The 18,887-nt window shown below is 37.9% G+C and overlaps 1 protein-coding gene across 1 annotated transcript; it reads right to left on the bottom strand.

The window, feature by feature from the left end:
* Positions 1-7,821: 7,821 nt before the first annotated feature.
* On the bottom strand, positions 7,822-16,319 carry LOC129268648 (ALX homeobox protein 1-like). The gene is made up of 3 exons (XM_054906176.2): positions 15,838-16,319; positions 10,349-10,713; positions 7,822-9,956 (listed from the first exon to the last, which is right to left on the bottom strand). The coding sequence occupies exons 1-3, from the start codon at positions 15,872-15,874 to the stop codon at positions 9,708-9,710; spliced, it is 651 nt and encodes a 216-aa protein (XP_054762151.2). The 5' UTR covers positions 15,875-16,319; the 3' UTR covers positions 7,822-9,707.
* Between the last annotated feature and the right edge of the window lie 2,568 nt (positions 16,320-18,887).

Raw genomic sequence — 18,887 nt, 5'->3', positions numbered from 1 at the left:
ATGAGACTGGACGAACGCGTCTAGAGCCGCCGTATCATGGCGTATGTGTCCAAGAGCCAATTACGCGGTTCGTTAGTGAAATTTCCCAGGGTGCAACGCGACCCGCCTAAAAGTTGATCAGAAATTTTCTGCCATATTAAACCCGATCGCGTTTGATTTCCCCAAAGAGCAAGATCAAGAAAGAAAAACTTCCATTTCATATTTTGGACATAGCCACTTTCACGTTCAGATTGTCGGTTAAAAGAAAACATTGTTATTCTTGAACTTCGGCGGAGAGATATCTTTTCGAGATTGAACGAAAAAAAAGAAAGAAAACAAACAAAAATGCTATCTGAAAAGAATCTGGAGATCTAAACAACAAAAGTAATTACAAAAACATGCGTTGGCATGAGACACCCACGCTCCCATTTTGGATGGTAAACATGGCAAACAAAAGTTATTATTTGCTATAAAAAATAACAGCTATACAGCATATTTTTCTTTCTCAAACAGTTCTTTTTAAAATTAGAAATGATAAAGTCTGATTTTAAAGTTTTCGGACACACATGGCAGAAAGAAAATAGGAGTGAGTGGGGATCGGGGGATAGGGGGGGGGGGGGTATAAATCTGACAGCTACTTGGGGTTAGACGTACTTCTTTTGCAGCTCTTAAATGCCACAAGTGTATATTTCATAAAATGGCGTCGAGCCTAACTTGGATCTCAGAACGGCGGCTTTCTGGCCGATGAGCCACTGCTGAAATATGAAATTCAAACCGAATGACACAGTTTCTGAACTCAGTATATTGAGAAAGCGAGGGTCACTCTGAGACAAAGGGAGACACATGAGAAATAAATAGAAAATGAGAGTTTGTGGGTGGGTGTGTGTGTGGGTGTGAGAGGGACAGACATAGAGTGAGTTAGAGAGAAAGAGAGAAAGAGGGAGGGGGAGAGGGGGGGGGGGATAACCATGCCAATAAAAGATAAATAAAGATAGATCTAGAGACTAAGTGAGATGGGAGGATAGGTAGGGGTTTATATGATTTGAAGATAAGTAGAAAAGACAGATAGATATATATATAGATAAATGAATAATTCAGCTAGATATAGCTATACTGAATATAGTTTGATAAGATGGGCCAGTAACGAATAAAGGATAAATGAGATAGATAGATAGATAGATGGACATAGATAAATAGATAGACATATAGATAGATAGATGGACATAGATAACTAGATAGACAGATAGATAGATAGATAGATAGATAGATAGATAGATAGATAGATAGATAGATGGATGGATAGATAGACAGATAGATAGATAGAAAGGGAGAGGGAGGAAGACAGACAGTCCATGAACTGAAGAAAGAGAGAGAGAGAGAGAGAGAGAGAGAGAGAGAGAGAGGGGGGGGTGAGGGGTATCATATTTACATAGCTATCTCGTCTGTCAAGTTGAAGGAATCGAATCGAAACCCAATACGGGCACTAGAGAAGGTCCCTCGTACTAATTAGCCAAGTAAATAGTCAGACACCCCCCCCCTTTCGCCCTTTTCGGCACAAATCCAAGGAATAATTTCAAAAGCGATTCTGGATATCTATCTCCATGGACATCGGTATAAAGAAGCCTGTGCCATGTTGCTTTACTTTGCTTTTTATAGATCTAAGCTCGGTCGTGCTCAAAGCTGACTAAATCCCGCTCTTTGGGGGAGGCGGCGACGACCGGGATTTACTTGTTGTTTGGAAAGAACTGCTTCAGAATAAAATATCAACTGATGATTTTCACCTCTGATATCCCTTGGGTAGACTTGCGGTTAGAGTTAAATTGAGGGGCATTGTAAACGATAGCAATCAGAACAATATATTCCCGGTTTTATTACTGAACAAAGTAGGATTTAAACAGCGTACGGTATCACAATTTGAGGATGTTTGTATCCACGGCAAAGATTAGAACAAGCATCGCATTTACAGTATATGTAGAGTCTATGGTGTCTTTAATTGAACAAATAATATATTTAAAAATAAATTTTAGGCATGAGTTGAGCACGGTACTATCTCGCATAAAATAAAAGCTGTATTATTTTTCGACCTATTTCTGAAACTTCAAATCTCTCCTTGCGTTGATCCAGGCTTTGAAGCTAGTCTTGGTATCTACCACTAATGAAAACATTAGGGACCTGGGAGAGTCTCCCAAATGTTTTCCTTTCACTTCTGTTTCCTTCCCTACCAAACCCACGATGTTGCCTTTTGGGGGTTTATGCTACGGTTGGCTAGGATCATCCCCAGCGCTACGGCGGCAAACAGCAAAGGGATCCCGCATCGCTTTAGTAATACCGCGCGCCATCCAAGGTCATCGTCACTCAACTACTCGGCGCGGCTTGGTCGGCGCAGCTTGGTCGGCCCGGCAGAGGCGGCGACCTATGGACGCAGAGCGTCCGAGCGATGTCGACAAACGGCACCGCGCTACAACACAACACACTCACTCGCGCTGCACCGTGTATCCAATATAGTGCAGATAGGTTTATGGGGAAACGGATGGGAAATACACATTCAAGGATAAAGGCTACTGGAGCATAATTTCCCACAATGACCATGTTTCTCTTTCCAATTTACATCTAATCCTAGTCTTAATCGGCCACAGTGACCCATACAGGGTAGCTTTCGTCACCTCCTAAGCCCAAATATTTACACTCAATGCATATTTGCATTATGGTACCATCGGCACTTTAAACCCCGACGAGGATATAGCCTTCATTTAAACGATCTACGCTAAATCTGTCAGAATAGTGCAAACATGAGAAAGTATGAAACCATTTATTTAACTACCCATTTATTTCACCATTTAGACGACCGCATTAATATCTTTTGAAATGCTACAGGTATGTGAGTGAGGATGATTTACCCCCCCCCCCCCCTGATATCGAACCCAGCAACATATAGGCCCTGTTGCGTAAATAAAATAGAGTGATTAAAAATGCACAATTCAAGATCTACACAGGACGACATTAGTTCAAGTACTAATTAAGGTTCTGTTAAACAAAACGTTTGAATTATTTACTTTGATTAATAAAAAAAACATGAATGTAAATTCCTGTCTTTCCATGGCATCCACGTCCTATTTTAGGCATTACATCTTGTATCAAACACGTCTTACGCACATGTGGTTTACCAAAGTACCTCCCCTAACCATTTCTTATTTATTTCTTCCCCATACCCAACCCTGAAAATACGCCATTACATCTGTATGCCCTACTTTCACTCGAAACGGATAGCTCAAACACGCAATATGTTCATTGGCCTTGGAACGTGTACAAGATTTCAATTTCTTTTTGCTTTCCATAAGTGAAAGCCGCCCATGCCTTGCTCACTCAAACCTTTGTTTATGGATTGGTAATAATTTGGTTGTTGGACAGTTCCAAACATGATGATGAATCAAATGTTTTAGCAAGATATGCAAATTTGGTTGATTTTGTATTATTCCTGCTCATTTCTCTCTCACGAGGATCTCAAAGGCTTTAAAATAAACCAGACCATTTTGTCCCCATTTTGAAAGCAAAAAAATGCTTTTATGGCAGAATATTAATCCTGGTATTGACTTTGACCTTCACGAAAGTGCAGGTCGGTAGCAATTTTTCTAAGACACGATCGTCATCGAAAGTTCATTAAGACATTTATCACCCCCTAAAGCATGTGCAGAAATCGCAAACATGTGCTAAAGCAACACACACTCTCCCCTCCCTTATGGGTGTCGGAGACGATGAATTTATACCCCACTTGTTTTCCTACATATGGGACTGAGCGCCGAATGTGATGAATGAAATAGCTACTCTGCACTTTTTCTTCATCCTCTTACTTCCTCCTTTCCCCCTCGAGCTCTCATCAACAGCTCCACATAGTACAAACATATGTGATCAACATTACGATGTATATTCTCAGGCAGGCTTGCCGACTCTTCTGCCGTAATCACGGAAAACAGAGAGAAAAAGGGGGATGTTCCGACCATGCAACGGCCGGGTAACTCTGGGCGGGGTAAGCGGCTTGGGAGCCGCTGTCGGGGAGTTGAGAGCTAGCCGCGTACTCTGGTAAAGGCATTACCTCTTTGCACTATTCTACCGCGTATGACGAAGTCTATGTATCAAAACCAGACGGGAAATACATCTACGGGTGAGGTAAAATATCAAGATGATATCATTTTTTTTCTCTCTCTTGGAGGAAAAGGGCCACAAGCACTTTCTTAAGGAGTCACATCACGTTTGGTTTGGATCTTGCTTAGCGTCGAGGAGAAATGCTCGCCGACATTCCGACAATGAATAATGGAAAGAACACATTTATCACTCAGATAAACCTCAAGTTGAATTTACATTTGATCTTTTATTTTCTTCAATTGCGCGGGTATTTCATATTAGATAATATCGTTAGGTCTTAACAAGTACTGGCACCATTCAATTTCGGTGAAAGATATAGATGAATAAAATGAGGGGGGGGGTGAGAGATACACAATTAAATATCGACATATCTTTCCTTAACTTAAGATTAATCAAATTAACTCAATTTCATTTCTTTTACATTTATCACTAGTTCATCGGATCCCGTTACAAGCGCCCTAAATATATTTTTTTTACTGCATAATCGAGGACAGAGCACCACATATACTGGGCAAATGGCGATATAAACCAGCATAAATTACATATTCTCGTTAAGAAATAATTATTTCGGGGAGGGGATAGGCAATACTGGTATGTTGATAGTCTTGCGCAGGATAATTATCGTCATGGGGTGGGGGCGGTGACTCCATACGAGTTCGACCCCTCCCCAAATAGTTTATTCTCTCTGTATAATATGTTTGTCGTTGCAGATCTGTCATTTGTACCCGATAAAAAAAAGAGAAAGGGGCCATGTCAAATCGTTTGTTGCATTCTTCACAGAGGAAACCATATCTCCCGCGCGCGGGAAGGGGAAAAATAATAACAAACAAACAAATCAACATTCCGCGCGCTCGGACCGCGTCACAACACCTAATTCGCTGCTCCTGATCGATCCATTAAGATGCATAGGCCTATGTGTATGCCAGGGTAATGTGAAATGAATCGGCGAAGGGAATTAGGAAGTGTTATGTTTGTTAGTTTGAAGGAGGAAGAAGCTGACGTAGAGTGACAGGAATGATTTGATGGCATTTTGTATGTAGGTTGCAATCATCGCAATCGAGGTTTGAAAATGGCTTGCTAAGTCAATGTCTGCCTTTAATGACCATTATCATGATTATAAAGACCCGCCATTCAATAACGATAGAGGTATCACTTCACACCACCAACTATAAATCATTGAAAAATATACGCTATCAAATACCCGCTAAATTATTTCAAACTCATTCAAGACTGTTGCCTCCCATCATTAACACTAATCCATTTATATGATTTCATATACCCATTACTAGTAACCATATCAAATACATTTGAAAAGACAACTTCCCGTCATTAGCAATGCAGATTAACCGTTAAACTATATAGGCCGAATAAAACCATTGAATATTTTATGCTATTCACCTGGTAAAACATGGGCATATACTTGCTAAACCAAACGTTAAAATAACCGAATATCTACACGACAATAGCGTAAAAATAAAGACACTAAAAATCCAAACAAACATAAATAACATAATCTCTTGGTATCTTAAACATGTTAAAATACCAAAAAAGTGACATCAACATTAAGTACTCCTCAACCTATTTCATAATCCGAACATAATAACGCATAATCCATGTAGAGCAATGATTTTGCAATTCAAGTTGAGTGTGGATATGAACAAAATTGTGTTTTGGTTCTTGCAATTGTATGACCGTTTGTTCTTTATATTCAAGCCTACTCACTGCTACATCTCTGTGTATATGTCTTCTCCAAATTCTATTTTTGTTGACTCTTTAGTAAACTCTTACAAATTGTATCTATGGGAATTATCTTCACATTCTCTTATAAAGAAGATAAGATTGTCATGACACTCTCTTGATGATGTACTACATGAATATAATGCAAGTATCGAATGCATTGTTGATAATTAATCCCCTCTCCTTTTTCCCATCGTTAATCTAAACTGTGATCAGAGGAAGCGACCAAGGCCATATATACCGGAAATATGTATTAATATCTCAGAAAATATCGGCTCGTCTCCCCCTCTCCCCGTCACTATAGCAAACATACAGCGCAGACGATACGCTCGATAGTCAGTTCAGCTATATCGTATTCTACATGGAAATTTCGTTGCGCGCCAAAAGTACAGCGCAAAATTTTAACGTGTAATCATTTTTCGGGGAATAAATTGATTCCTGTGACCTAATATCGGTAGTTAGAACTCATTCATTATTAGTTGAATTATCTAATTTCCTAATAATCAAATATGCAGCTAGACAGATATTGCCACACTCTTGAGACGCAGCATAAGAACTACGGAGTGCACGTTAATTATTTTACCCAACATGGAAAAATCAATAGAGTTATTCAATTTGAAGTCAGTTTGGTATTAATGGGTTAAACGACAAACAAATGTCTCCTGATTTAGGCCAGTGACTTTTAAGATGAAAAAAAAAGGATAGCCGTTGAAAACTTTAATCTAAATAGATTTGTATATCTGTCGATATAAAAATAAGCGAATTGGCTACCAAAATGTTGGTCATTAGTCTCTGAGTTTCAAATCAATAATTATTTTCTTTGTACGTGTTTTACAAACTAAAAACAGTGACAAGAAACCTATTTGTCTCAGATAAAAAGAGGACGCTAACCTCCATTATGTTTATTAAATAAATTCATAGGCAGGTTTTTTTTTTAAAGGCGGAAATAAACTTCCAACCTTCGTATATATGGATAGGAAGTAATCCCTTGCGAATTATTTCCGATTATAGTCCTATATATGCCCTAAAAGGAAACAATATCACCTAAAAACTTCCTCGAATCTGTCAAGTATATTAGACGATTGCTAAAATAGATATAGGAAACTATACTACTATATCCGATCCAGGCTGTTCTACATACTATCCAACGCTGCAAAAATAACATCATACAATCTATATCTGAATCTAATTCTGACGAATTCGAAAGATGCCCCTTTTCTGGGCGTTCGTGACCCGGTCATGGCCTAGATAAAAGGATAGAGGGACGCCAAAAAAGATAATTGTCAAATAAAATAATAGAACTCTAATGGCTAAATATAAAGGGACTTGCAAGGGGAGCAAAATGATACTCTGGCACATTATCAAACGATAAAGAGACTTATATATACCTATCGAGAGGAAACAAAACTGTTACATTCGCGTGTCTTGAAACAAGCACCTGAATCTCAAATGAAGCAAAATGGGGCAAACGCTCCTAAAATATTGTCTGTCAAACGATAGAAATTTCGTATTATGCTTGAATTTTGTGGAATACCTCTGGGGGCAAACTACAGCGCTATCGAGTATCTGCAAGTTTCCTTCAAATCCCCGTTCCAATCGACCTAGAAAACAGTGACTCCTTCTCGAGATTCGATCGATCTTTATCAGAAGAAAAAGGGGATGCAAAAGTACTCAGATACAATTTTCATACAAAGTCACTTTTTATGTTGCGGCCCCCATGAACTAAGGTGTGAAATGAAATCTGGTGGTGTATTTTTGATCGGGAAATACTACGCATATGAAAGGAAGTTCATGTCCAAGTTGGTTTCATAACTGCCTGTGTGTGCTTTATGTCCCTTAATTTATTGTCACACAACATTTCTTCATCTTCTATTGGGCAATGCCGATAACATTCAATGCTAAAACTTGAAAAGACATCATATTATTATAATCATTATTGCTATAATTTTGGGTTATTTTTGTTTTGGGAACTAGGGGTTCTATTTCATAAAGGCAAATGGCGATCGTCGCGGACGGTTTTTAAAGTGAAGGGAGGGGGCTGTCCATGCAAACAAAACATAATTAGTGGGGCTCAACCCCCCCCCCCGCCCCACCCGGGCTCCGCGGCCCCTGTTTATAATCTAGTAAATATTCAAATCTTTGAACTATCGATGCATCAATAATTGATTTTATCAAGTGAATAAAATAAGGTTGAAAATTTGTCTTGTTTTTCGAACTCATTTTCGAAGGGTTTCCCCCTCCCCATCACGTGGTATAGCTTAAGGTTATTTTGAGGTGTTCCCCTTCTCCATGTCCTGTTTGTGACACGGCGAGTCACCAACGGAAAGGAGGGGAGAGGTGACCGCGGAAATATTACGTAACTTGTCTGGGCACATGCCCAACGCCCGAGACAATGGCAACACATTTAGGGGTTCGAGCGGAGAGGGGGAGTGGTGATGCTGATTCATTATCTTGCATTACACTTTACAACGCCATGCATGGACTACATTAAAGCACCCAAACTGATATTGAAAATTATAAATTCTTTTAAGAAATGCGGTTATTTACATCGATTTTTTGTTGGTGGAGAGCCAAAGGTTATTGGAATTATTATGAATCAAACAAAGTCTTTTTAGTAATTTCTCGTTTTCTTAATATATTTTTGATAAAAAGAATAATATTTAGGATGATCCACTTGAATTCATTTGATGTTAGTTTGAAATGATACCTATTATACGTATTCTCGACCCACCCCTTGCACCTAGTTTTATGCACTCTGTTGGGGTTCTCAGGAGCTTTCCCTGTCCCCTAGGGGTGCAATCTTGCCCCCCTTTCCTGTGAATAGGGACCCCGTCGGGGTGGCTAGGCAGGATGCATGGCACCTGCTGCGGAGGCTCAATATCATCAAAGTGATCATGGTGATACAGTTATGTATAAAGATGGGTCTATCGCTGACTGAGAGTTATCTACTACACAAATATAGTCTATTTAGGGTATGCAGTTTGTGGGTTTTAATTTTAAAAATCGTACTAAGAAAATCCTCAGCCAAACCAATATTAAATCACTAACAACTATCTTTTAACCTACCTAACAATTCACAATGTTTCAATATCTCCCTTGGTATTTCATTTGTGTATTTTTTTTCAACAAAATACACTTTGCTTACAGGCCCTAATATGTGCGCGATTATAAAGAAATCGGTCAAACTAATATCATTTAAAGTTGTTAAATAATCTTGCAAGCATAACCGTGATTAGATTTTTCTGATTAGCCCCTGTTATGTAACATTGTATACAATGAAATATGTCTAATAATTTGTTGTCACATTAAAAGAATAAAAGTGACAATAATCAGGATAATTATAAAATTGTAAAATATTTCATTTCTTTATAATCGTTCGTAATTAATACTTGGGGATTGTTTCAAGCGGCACTCCATAGATAGCGCATCCCTCTAGATTTGACCTGTGTGACCCCGTGAGGGGGAAAGGGCGGAAGTAGATATCGCCAACCACCGGTGTTCGGGGGGAGAAGGGGTTATCTTCAATTTGCACGATATCCGACTCACGCTCAAACTCCCCCTCCCTTACTCTAAACAAAGACTTGAAAGTGACATGAAGAACATAATCTTTATCGGCATTAGGGCGAAGTTTTAGTCACTATAACTCAAGGAGTACCTAACATTATATAGTTAAAAGAAACATAAGAGTTTTACATGTTTTAGGAGGTCTTTTTATCGTCAATGAAAGCTTCTGTAGGCAAACTGTCTAGCGGCCAGAGCTTGCAAAGTTTTCATTATCAACGCAAGGGAGACGAGCGCGCGCGCCGAAGTCCACAAACAAAATAATGAATTGATCGTTTAATACACATCGCTTAACTATAATCAATCTCCATTAGCGCAGTAATTGAAATTCGCTCAGTGGATGACGACAAAATTACAAGCACCACCACATTCACCTGCGCTCGTCTATCCTCGACACCTAGAAGACAAACAAACATTGTGACGTAATAATAAGTAGTAAGTGACGTCACTCTTACCTGGACTCGTGCCTCTGTGAGATCGCATCTGAGAGCGAGTTGTTCTCTGCAATACACATCGGGGTAATGCGTCCTTTGGAAAACCTGAAATAAGAGAAGAGAAACAGATTTTAAAATGAAGCCAACTAACTGACTAATGGCAAATGGTTCGCCTTTGATTTGTTTTTCTTGTCGATATTACGAAAAAATGATACTCGAAAGATTTACATTCTGACAATATTCTTCCAATTATGAATTATAGCACCACCAAAACAACTTTCAGGTGTACTAGGTATAACGATCAATCCATTGCAAACGACCAGGGTGATATAATTCAAAGCTGTTTTGTTTCACAATCATGTTTAATCACTATAATCAGAATTGTTACCAAAATTTTTGATGTCATCGCTACATTCAATGGTAATATGGAAAACTGATTTAACTGAAGGCCCATGTGAATTTTGTATGAAATTGAAGAAAAAAAGTCCTTTTCGTACCTTCTCCATCTCTTCCAGCTGGTAACTTGTGAACGTCGTTCTGTTTCTCCTCTTCTTCCTCTTGGCATCGCTGTCGTTCTTATCATCGTCCTTGGGATCGCCCGGTGACTTGACGTCGTCATTTCCCTTGCCGTTGGCGCCGGCATTGTTGTTGGTCGAGTCCTGCTCGGATTTGTGGATTCCGCTGCCGACGCCGCCCAGCAGACCTGGCGTTGATGTGTCCATGCTTCTGTCGGTGAGCGGGGAATCTCCGGCCGGTTTGAGGGTGGTGGTGGTGGTCGTAGCACCGGTGGGTGGACCCAGTGGCGTGGGGTTCGGCGTAGAGGGCGTCGTGAGGGGAATCATATCTTTGTTCTGGCTGGGGTCTGGATTTAGAAAGAGAACAAGAAAATGAAATTGGTTACGTTAATAACCACAGCATTGACCACACTATTCGTGACCCTAAACACGTGACAGTATTGGTCAACTTGTTATGTTGGAGCGCTTTCCTAAAAAAAGCCGCGATTTTGTGGCCATGGCAACCTGGGGAAGGGAGACTAGATTTCAGTTGGAGTCGTCAAATCGGGGAAGGATTCCCTTCTATGACCTGTGGTTATTGTTGGGATTAGACCCACGCATGACTCAATCACCTTGTATGATCCTGATAGCACTTACTAACACCGGCTTTTGCCGGGAATAGTATCGTTGAATAGTACTAGATAACAACCAGTAAAAAGTTGCATAGTCGAAACAGGATTGGAAATCTGGTCCGAAGGAGGAAAAAGGGAAGTTTTAGCTGATTACTTTATCAGAAGTCTGGATTCTTTGAAATAAGCAATACTGGTGCTAGCCCTAGCCCAGGTAACAAGATAAAATATATACCAAGGCACGCGATCATCGCGAAACATTGTATTTACAGAACTATCAATACAATACATAGCAAAATGCATTAGTACAAACATCTTTTAACCTCTGAGAGTGCGCGTGACACATCCATCACTCTGCGGCATCAACAGTTTAAAGATATTGCCAACATTTCATCTGTGACAGTTTTCCATTCATATCGTATCGTGTAAATATCATCAACATGCTATGCATAGCCTTACGAAGTGCCTTAGTCCATTACGAACGCAGCATTGATATGGGACGCCAACTGGTATCAAAATTTCCGGTGAGTTGAGCGTCGCATGTGGAGTATGGAGCGCGAGATCGCATTGTGGGCATTTTCTTTAAGTGATCGAAAGAACAGATTGATATAGGCCAATGCCGTGGCATTCCATTGACTGAGTGAGTGAGAAAAGGGATTTGGCTCCCAAACTTGTTTATATTGAACGATATGACATATCAATATTGCATATAGGCTTACAATTCTTCATTCAATTTCAGTAGGGTCCGTAAGTGTCACTGATAGGCGTAGCCTACATAATAACTATGATCAAGTCCAATTTGGCAACTTTCACCGCAATTTTTCATGAAATCATGAAATAACATACAAACGTACTACAAATACGTCTAGTACATTGGTTGTTATTCCAATGGACCTGTTTATACTGCATATTCATTTTAATTTATTTATTTGAAAAACTTGAAAAAAAAATGACAATTTAAAAATAAATATTATGCAGTGTACCTATCATAATCAATCTGAAATCCATGTAACCAAGAGTGTACCTCTTGTATACCAAGGTATAAAAAATATGCATGAACAAGATATTAAAGTGAAAGTTCTAACCATGGAGCTACTAGTAACTCTATGTACAATCAGTTTTATAAGGGTTTTATATAACGGCTGGCTTCATTTTTTTGTCTTTCTAAACCGAGTGAAAAAGTGGAAATATATTTTTGTGACCTGTCTTGAACTGGGAACCGGTTAGATCGGGGAATAAGGGACAGGAAGTTGCTAGAAATAGTGAAAGATTGGTGGGTTGGTTGTTGCAATGCACGCATTGGTATAGAGAGAAGAGAGGGGGGTATGGATAGGAAAAGGGGAAATGGAGGGGGGAGGGTCAAGGGCAGCAACAGACAAAATACATATACAGTCAGAAATAAAATTATGTTTGTTAAACCTAAACCGCGTGTAAAACGACTTTTTGTGTTGGTTACACTAAATTGGTAGGTTCGGGAGAGCAACGGAAACAAAGAGAGAGAGGAAGGGAGAAAGAGGGGGGGGGGTATACACCTGTTGCATAAAACCTTTTACATTATGGGGTCAAATGCGAACTCATAGAATATGCTTCTTTCGTTTGTTAGAAATCGTATATTACCCAGAAAGCAAGCGCCCCAAAACACAACCCCGACATAGCACCACAGTCCGCGTGTGTAATGGAAGTTGGGAGAGGATATGGATAAAGACAAGACGCAATGATCTGTCTGAGTAGGGTGCATGAAAAAGGAAGTGTTCCAACCGAGGAAGGGGAAAGAAGGAGCGCGGGGGGGGGGGGGTGCTACGTGTAGGAGGGGGAGGGAGGGGGCATTAATCGGGGAGGAAGTGGATTGGCGATGACGATCAGAGCTTCCTTTGTTGCCGAAAATAAACCCATAAGCAGACATACACTGAGGATCATACAGCTAAATTACACACAGAGAAAGTGCTGATTGGAATAATTCAAATAAAGAAAATTTCACTAATTAACTACGAGCATTTATACTACTACTATACTACTACTACTGCTACTACTACTACTATTACTTAGAATGCTACAAATATCATCACCACAAAAAGTGATAAATGAAACATGATCATATTCTTCACGATAGTTAACAATGTATTTTTAAAGTCGATGGATTTAAAGTAAAGGAAATACTAAAGAATTATTCTAACTATTATTATTATTCTAATTATTCTAACATAATATATACTAAAAATGTTGCATATGTTCAATGTTGTTGTCCAACATTGATCATCCTGTATTTCATTCACACTGGTCAGTTGTTTTACAACCGACACAAATGGTCAGTACGAAAAATTACGATGGACAATTCCCCCATGCAATAACAAATACTATACCCCGGGATATAGCCACCGGTTTATAGCACCACGGCCTTGCCTTCTAATCTGGCCGGTCACTTATGGACTTCAAAAAGGTTAAATCTTCTGCGTAAAACAACTGTTTAACTTTCATATCAGTGTATATTATGTGTATGATATATATATTCAACAACTGGTCATAGGCAATCTGTATGTTACAGATAAAGTAAATTTACTATCTCATCCTTGAAGTTTGGCACGATTTGACATTATTGAAACAACCGCGATAGCTTTTATGATAAAACGAAAACATTCAATATTCTACAGTGAAACGACAGCTATGTTAAAATTTAGGAAAACCCATGATTTATAGCTGTGAAACTATTGTATTGTATATTGTATATATCTCAATAAAAAAATATTTTTGTACTATAAACTAAGATATTTTAGTAAATTGCAATTATTTAGCCTTTTCATGTAATGCAAAATGGTAAATAAGCAAGAATTTCCATGCCCAACGTATAATAATGTAGTAATCGGTAATCATATTTCAGACTGCAAAAAGTTGCGAAATAATTTTATAATACACCCCCTTCTTTTCACCCACTCTAAACCCTTCCCCTCTCTTACACACGACAGCCCTCGAATGTGTCAAAAACGTTTAAATGATTCCAAGAAAAACAGGGAATGATTTAAGACTAATCGTACACAGACACGGGGGAAACATGATAGGTATTTATTTATGTCTCTTCACCCAAAATAGCTAGAATTTGACATTATAACCTAAAGAGGAAAACACATACACTCACAAGCATTCACAAGACACGTGTGTATTATATACCGTAAAGGCCTATGCATTACTACGTGTTTAAATGAATTTAATTTATTCCTAATTCAATTCTCGTTACTGTATTTCGTAGAATTGTAATGAGAAATGTTATGTTTTTAATTGAATGAAATTTTTATTAAAATTCATTGCAAAAATTGATTAATGTAATGCTTTATCAATTATGAATTGCTAAGGAGGAAAGAGAGTTTATCTTCTTTTTTTTAACATAATAGTGTACACATTTCAAATGACTTTAAGAGAGAATGTGTAATAGTGTTTGGTTTGATTATTATTTGAAATACATATATAGAAATGCACATTCTTTCAAAAATAGTCATGTGTTTAGGCCCTACCATAGACATACAATATTTTACCTGTCAAACATAAAAAGTGAATAGTTTATGAGAGGTACATACATTTTTGTTTGAAAAAAAATCATTGTAATATTGTATTCCATATACATTATCTATTGTTGATGTAATAATTATTACCCCCCCCCCCCAAAAAAAAAAATGAAGAAATATGTTCAATAATAAAGATGGAGCATTCTATGTGATCTACAATTTGGCTGTCAAATTGGAAAAATAAAAATACTCAGTACTAGTACAAATTAATTAAAAAAATGTTTAATGTGAATTACTTCATTAGAAACAAATTTATAGGCCTAATTGGCCCCCACATAAAAATCAAAGATACTAATTTCTGGCAAATTAATAGGCTACCTTTACAAATGTGATAATCTGACCATTAACACACAATAAATCCAGGCTATGATAAATGCCATTTCAATTGAAATAATCGACTTCGCAGTGTAGGCACAGATTCATTAATATTCTTGTAGCGTGCTTATTTATTCCTCGTTTTCGTTTTAGGCTGAGAAAACCAGGCATTTTTGTCATCACTCGCAATGGTAATCCACGAGCGATAGCCCTATATCGCGCCATGCATAAGATCCATGCGACTTAAAGGATTGGCAAGTCGTGATATGAAAAATGAAATACGTGATCAGCAAATTGAAATTTGTAATGCATATAGCAGATTTGGATATGAATCGGCGAGACTTCTAATGATGGATTTTAAAGCATTCACGGCATAGAAAGGGTTCATATCTTTTGCTACTTTCTTTGGAGTTTAAGTACGCGGCTAGCATAAATCAATCTTTATAAAAAAAAAACTTAAAAAAGGTTGCCGCCAAGAAAAAACTAAGCAAGATGAAATTTTAACTGTGTATCAAAATTAATTGTTTAACAAGAGATTGATTAATGAATCTAAAATTAAAGATTGTAATTACGGAAAGGCGTGAAAACATAAAACTAGAAGAGTATGATTTTAGCTGAAATCTGATAAAGGGTCCGAAATCCCTAACAAAACAAGAAGCATGAATGATAAAAATTGTGCGTATTTAATTACTATTTACCAAAAACCAAGGCAAACAAATTTCTTCTTTAAAAAAGCAATAGAGATGGATGAGTAACATCTGACACAATCCCCAAAAGCTCTTTTCAGAAATAATAATGCAAAGGATAATAAAATATTCGTTCTGAATGTATTCAATAACAGTTATGATATGGATAAAAATACTTACAAACATAATATCGTATGGAATTAGACTCGTACAAGAGGACAATAAATGTAAGGTATGAGATAACGCAAATTTAGAACAATGTCATTGGTCGAAACAAAATTTAATTAAGTAATTTCAAGTTTACTTACAGGTCGCTAGGCACGGCATTGACGGGTAGAATAACATCAATATAGAGTTAAGTCTAGACACGAAAGCTCCAAAGAATTATGATGACCCAAAGCAAGAAAAATCTCCGATAAGTATCGATTAATTATTTAATTAAGTCCAAAGCAATTGACCTTGGCTAAACTAAACCAAGATAATCACTGATAATCAAGAACAAGAATTTTGTTAGTCCGGGTAAAGCTGCACTGCTTGTGACTTGTGAGTGCAATGGAGTCAGCGTGAGCGAAAGTTAAAATCGGCGAGTACTTCGGCTGAGCGAATGAACAAGTTGTGGTGCTTGACTCCGCGCGTGCCAAACTTTTTATACAGATTTTGCGAGTATACAAAAGCAGCTAATACACCCATACACACACAAGTCGCACGCGAGCGATTACCCCGTAGAGCGTGCTCTGTGTACCGGACACACAATGCGATAGTACTTTACTATTCACCGCTCCGCGTGTGTGTCTTATGAATAGGGAGAGCGGCATCCTTTTTACCATTGTACACCGGCGAGCTTCGGGCCCGGTCATTGGTCAATAGTATCATCAGGTGCTTTCGCGTTCCTCAAAAGAGATGACCCTCGCACATCAGAGGAAATATTACCGCCAATATGACCTTTTGTGTTCGGGAGGGGAGGGGGGGGGGGGGAAGGGGGTGAATAGGGGCTGGAAGTGTGGCAAGGGAGGGGCATAGCTTACAAAATTAAAAAAGGCCCCTAAACACCGAGGTTATACTATCTATTTTGTGTACAAACATTGCACGATATGAAGAATTGAGGTCATAATTTACAGCGTATATATCATCCTTATAATGATAGAAGATGTATACTATAATGTAATAATCTTGATGCAGTTACAATCGGATAAATACTAATCGGAAAATACGAATGTCTAAATTCAATTATGGTATTTTGAGCTTTCTTTTGTGCAAAGTTACATAACGATGAAAGCCAATTTGTATATGCATATAAGATATATGCATATAAACAAATAGAAACGGTTTATTTCTGGAGAAATCCAACTTTAAGACCTTGAAATAATACTGATATACAGAGCTTTCAACAAAATTAAAAATATCCTTTATTTTTTATTATTGCACAGTAAATTTTCCTACCAAATTTGTCTTAGTGATTCAAATTTGTAATCTACATGATATTATAAATCAGGATTGTAACATGGGATACTTGCCTACAATGAATGAATAAACTCAAACAAGGCAGACAGTAATATACTCAATAAAACCAAAAATATCGTAGTAATTTCAAACCGAAGGATTGTTCTGCTTATCTATTCATTCAATGAAAGTGAGTAAAAACTTTCATTTTATGGAATGAATATTATAAGAGTGAATATAAATCGAATTGAGAGTGAACAAGAGTGAATACATTCTACCTTCGACTTCACATTCACTCTAAGTACATTCGATACAAAACGCTTTAGATTGCGATTTAAAATTAAGCCGACTATGTGATATATATCAAGCGATGCGCTCTCGAAGAATGATAGAAATACCATTTCTGGACTAATTAAGCGCATCATTTTGGGCCTAATCACTCAGCTAATGGCTTTGACATATTCCGACGGTTAATTAATCAATCACACTGGATCTGAAGTCGCAAAAAAACAGAGAGTCTTAGGAAGATTATTCTCATTATTTTTCATGTGACATCGTTGTACATGTAACATATTATGTTACTGATAAAACAATCGATATGGGGAAGGGGGGGGGGGTACACACAAAACCTGGTTTTATACATTGAAAATGTTACATTCTTTATTTGGGAAATGATGACATGAATTTATTTCATTTTGTTTGTTCAACTGTAATCTTATTGTTTTTAAATTCACCACTGAGAATTGTATTCTAGTATTTCTAATGTGTATGTTTGAAATTGAAAAAGAAATACATGTAAAATGATTAAACCAATCAATAAAATAAGAATTATTCGTGTTTTTGTGTGTTTATTTAAATATTCCAAAATGTATCAATTACATATATGTCAAAATTTCAATATTTGTCAATTTAAATGATTTCATTATATCCCAATTTCAATATTTCTCAATTTCCATGTTCCAATATTTTGGACTTCAACGGGGGTGTTCACTATAAACCCGGAGTGACCACCGGATTGCGTCAATGGCGACAGGCTTTATGTAAAGTCAGCAATATCATGGCCGTAGTCTTCCTCGTCATCGTCGTCCAGATCAGATAAATCCACTCGAATTAACAAAGATACCAAGAAACGCTTAATGAGGGCTGACACGGGAGGAAGCGCACGGGAAGGGGGGAAAGGAATAACAGGGGGTGGGGAAGCGTAGAGAGGGGGTGGGGAGGGGTAGAGGGGAGGGGGTGTGGGGTAGAGGGGGTGTGGGGTAGAGGGGGATTCATTCATTGCCTTTTATACTTCATCTGAATTGCTTTAGCTTTTTAAATGTATAGCCTTATTAATGCATTTTACTATGTTTTTTTTTTACTAATGCATGTAATTTATTGTGCCAACACCAATTTGTAAACATTAATTTTCCAGCTCATTCTGTTTCTTCATGTGCGATTGTTAACATGTTTGATTATCTATAAAGACCATTTTTGAATTGAATTGAACTAAATTGATGTGCACATATCAATCCAGATCATAGAAATAACTTGGAGAAGGGAAACAAATATATTTCTAAATAGTAAGAAAATGAGAAAGGGAGATATATAGATAGATAGATAGAGATAGATAGATATATAGATAGAGATAGATAGGTAGGTAGGTAGGTAGATAGATAGAGAGAGAGAGAGAGAGGGGGGGGGGGAGATGGGATCAAGGGGGTATCAATGTCCTAGAGGGGTGGGCTAATAATCTTCCTAATTTGTACACGGCTCTATAAAAGAAGGTTTTGTCAAAGCCAGAGATACCAAACTTTCAAGAAAGAAAAAAAAATAAAAGAGAGTCAAAGATGGAGGGGGAGGGAGGAGAAGGGAGTGGTGGCTCATACAGAAATGACTGAAGATGAGATAAAGGAAAAGACTGGTAAAATACGGGAGG

This window comes from Lytechinus pictus, chromosome 9, assembly GCF_037042905.1.
Source record: "Lytechinus pictus isolate F3 Inbred chromosome 9, Lp3.0, whole genome shotgun sequence".
NCBI lineage: Eukaryota > Metazoa > Echinodermata > Echinoidea > Temnopleuroida > Toxopneustidae > Lytechinus > Lytechinus pictus.
Note: the sequence above shows the minus strand (reverse complement) of the source record. Positions and strands in the feature narration are given on the sequence as shown.